Genomic DNA, 2,632 nt, shown 5'->3' with positions numbered 1-2,632 from the left:
CAAGTCTCCAAATACTAAAATCCGAGGGTTACCCTTTGCGTCATCACTAATCATCCAATATATATAAAGCTTTTAAACTGATTAAGCAGCCGGATTTATAAAATTCCAATCCGACGTCCCATATCCGTTCTTCATTTGCAAAATGACAAGCTCGGACTGCCTTTTCTTCTGTCCGATACTCTACGTACTATTTGATTTTTCAGAGTCAATCAAGCTCTGCTCAGCTCTGATTAAGCCAGATTGTCAAAGATTATTGTTGGCTAATTGATAACTCATACTGCATCTCCAATGCGATAAACTTCATTTGGCGTACGTGCTAAAGTAATTGGTTTTAGCTCTCCTTTGCACCTCCGGATAGAGAAATGGGAATCCAAAGAAATTTTTTGGGAGCCAAACGGGGGTTCCCCTACATCAAGTTGTAAAGTTGTAAGAACATGTGCAGAAGTCCAAGAAAATCTAGCAACTCTGGTAAGATATTGTTAAAACCCCATTTTCATTTAGACGTAGCAATAAAGATGTTCTATTGCATCAATAATTTCTTATACATACCACCAAATTATACAATATATCTAGTACATCACATGTTATATATTTTGATGTATATATGAAGATCACTCAAATAAATGCACAATACTCTTATATTATCTAAAATCACACTCTATTTTAACATGTAAATTCGATATACCACATCTTTATGAAACATGATTTATGACAATATTCTATAATTACAACGTACGATTAAAACTGTTTTAAGCATAAACACACAAATGGAAAATCGAGACTTGTCAAAAGCAACACAAATTTGTATTCATCATTAAGGCTAGGGTTAAGATTGATGGAGTCCTTATCAGCTAGCCAGCCGATGTCACACTTCTTAAGCCAAGCTAAGCCAACTTTGAAGTAAATCATGCACACGGTTAAGAATAAAATATTGTGTAGGAGATGAAGGCCAAGACAAACAAATAATAGAGATGGGTATATATTTATATTGTAAAATAATAATAATCAATTCTTGGAGCAACCATATATATAGGGCCAAATGATTACAATTCAACTCCATGTGTTTTTCACATGTTCAGCAAGAAAAGGAAAAAAAAAGCCCTTGAACAAAGCTCAAGTACCAAACACCCTAGCTCCAAGCTAGAAACCCTAGATACAATAATTGTATTGTGAATGGCGGAACCTGAAGTACTCACAAAAACCACTATTGCCACAAGCACCACCACCAATAACAAAAACATGCTGACGAAATCACCATCAAACACTAAAACTGCACTCCGGAGGTTTGTTGGGGTTAGGCAAAGGCCATCTGGAAGATGGGTAGCAGAGATCAAGGACTCATCCCAACGTGTGAGGCTATGGCTAGGCACTTATGACACACCTGAAGAAGCAGCAAGAGCTTATGATGAAGCTGCTAGAGCGTTGCGTGGCGAAAACGCTCGCACAAACTTTGCACCCCCCGGGCCAGCCACAAACCCTAACTCAAGCCCATTGGTTTCTTGTGCTTCCAGTGGGGGCTTTGTGTCGGGGTCTGATGGTCGTCATGCCGGTGCAGGGCTTAGCTTCTCTTCCTTCAAGGCCAAGTTAAGCAAGAACCTCCAAAGTATCATGGCTAGGAGTAGTGATCATAACAAGTCCTCAAAAAGTAGGGTGAGTGATCACTTCACTTTTGCAAGTATTTTCCACTTTAGGAAATACCAATATCAAAACACAGTAAACCCTTTAACTGATATGAAGAATATAGAGAAAGTGGTGCAGCCTAGCATAATAGTGCCCCATAATAATGGAGAGAGTAGTACTACTACTGAGCCTTCCTCTTGGGAGAACTCTAGTATTTCAGACTGCAGCGCCGAGTGGGCCCACGGGTTCCAGCAAGTAGGGGTGGATTCTGAAGGATCTGAAATTGGGGAAGGGAGTATCATGGACCAAATTATGGGGTGGATGGATAGTCCAGATAATCAGATAGGTCGGATTAGCCTTGGTGATGATAGTGAGGAGGGTTCAAGGAGTAAGAGGTTCAAGGTTTCCTCTTCAGTAATGGTTCCTCCGACATTTAGCACCGGATCTCCATTTAATAATAATGAGGGAGAAATTTCGAATTAAGGCACCAAGGTGCAGGTCATGATAATATATACATGCAGATGTACTATTTGTAAGAAGTTGCTCCTGTTGCATGCTATTGTTATCTTGTGATGAGTGACGTCTAGAAAATAAGATTAAATTTTCAAACTAAATTTTGTAAATCAAACGATGTGGTTGTTGATAATTGAATTATTACTTAAGTATTGATTAATGTGCTTACTTCCTATTGGTGGTACATCATTTAGTTTGCAAATTTGATTTAAAAATTGGTTAATGCTAAAGACCAAAATTTTAAACCAAATGATATTGTTGATAATTAAATTATTAATTAAGTATCGATTAACGTACTCGACAAAGAAGAATAGGGTGAGTGATCACTTTTGCAAGTATTCTCCACTTTAGGAAATATCAATACCGAAACACAGTGAACCCTTTAATTGATAATGAAGAATATAGAGAAAGTGCATCATGGTGCCCCATAATAATGGAGAGTGTTACTAGTACTTCCTCTTGGGAGAACTCTAGCATTTCAGACGGCAGCGCCGAATGG

At 38.3% G+C, this 2,632-nt stretch overlaps 1 protein-coding gene across 1 annotated transcript; it reads left to right on the top strand.

Annotated features, from left to right (window-relative positions):
* The first annotated feature begins 1,173 nt into the window (after window positions 1–1,173).
* LOC103453855 (ethylene-responsive transcription factor ESR1-like) lies at window positions 1,174–2,103 on the top strand. Its single transcript, XM_008393439.3, has one exon. The coding sequence runs from the start codon at window positions 1,174–1,176 to the stop codon at window positions 2,101–2,103; it is 930 nt and encodes a 309-aa protein (XP_008391661.2).
* The last annotated feature ends 529 nt before the right edge of the window (window positions 2,104–2,632 follow it).

This window comes from Malus domestica, chromosome 16 (genome assembly GCF_042453785.1).
Source record: "Malus domestica chromosome 16, GDT2T_hap1".
NCBI classification, from domain to species: Eukaryota; Viridiplantae; Streptophyta; class Magnoliopsida; order Rosales; family Rosaceae; genus Malus; species Malus domestica.
Note: the sequence above shows the minus strand (reverse complement) of the source record. Positions and strands in the feature narration are given on the sequence as shown.

Coding starts and splice junctions, on each gene's coding strand:
- LOC103453855 (XM_008393439.3), top strand. CDS start 1,174: ATGGCGGAACCTGAAGTACTCACAAAAACCACTATTGCCACAAGCACC.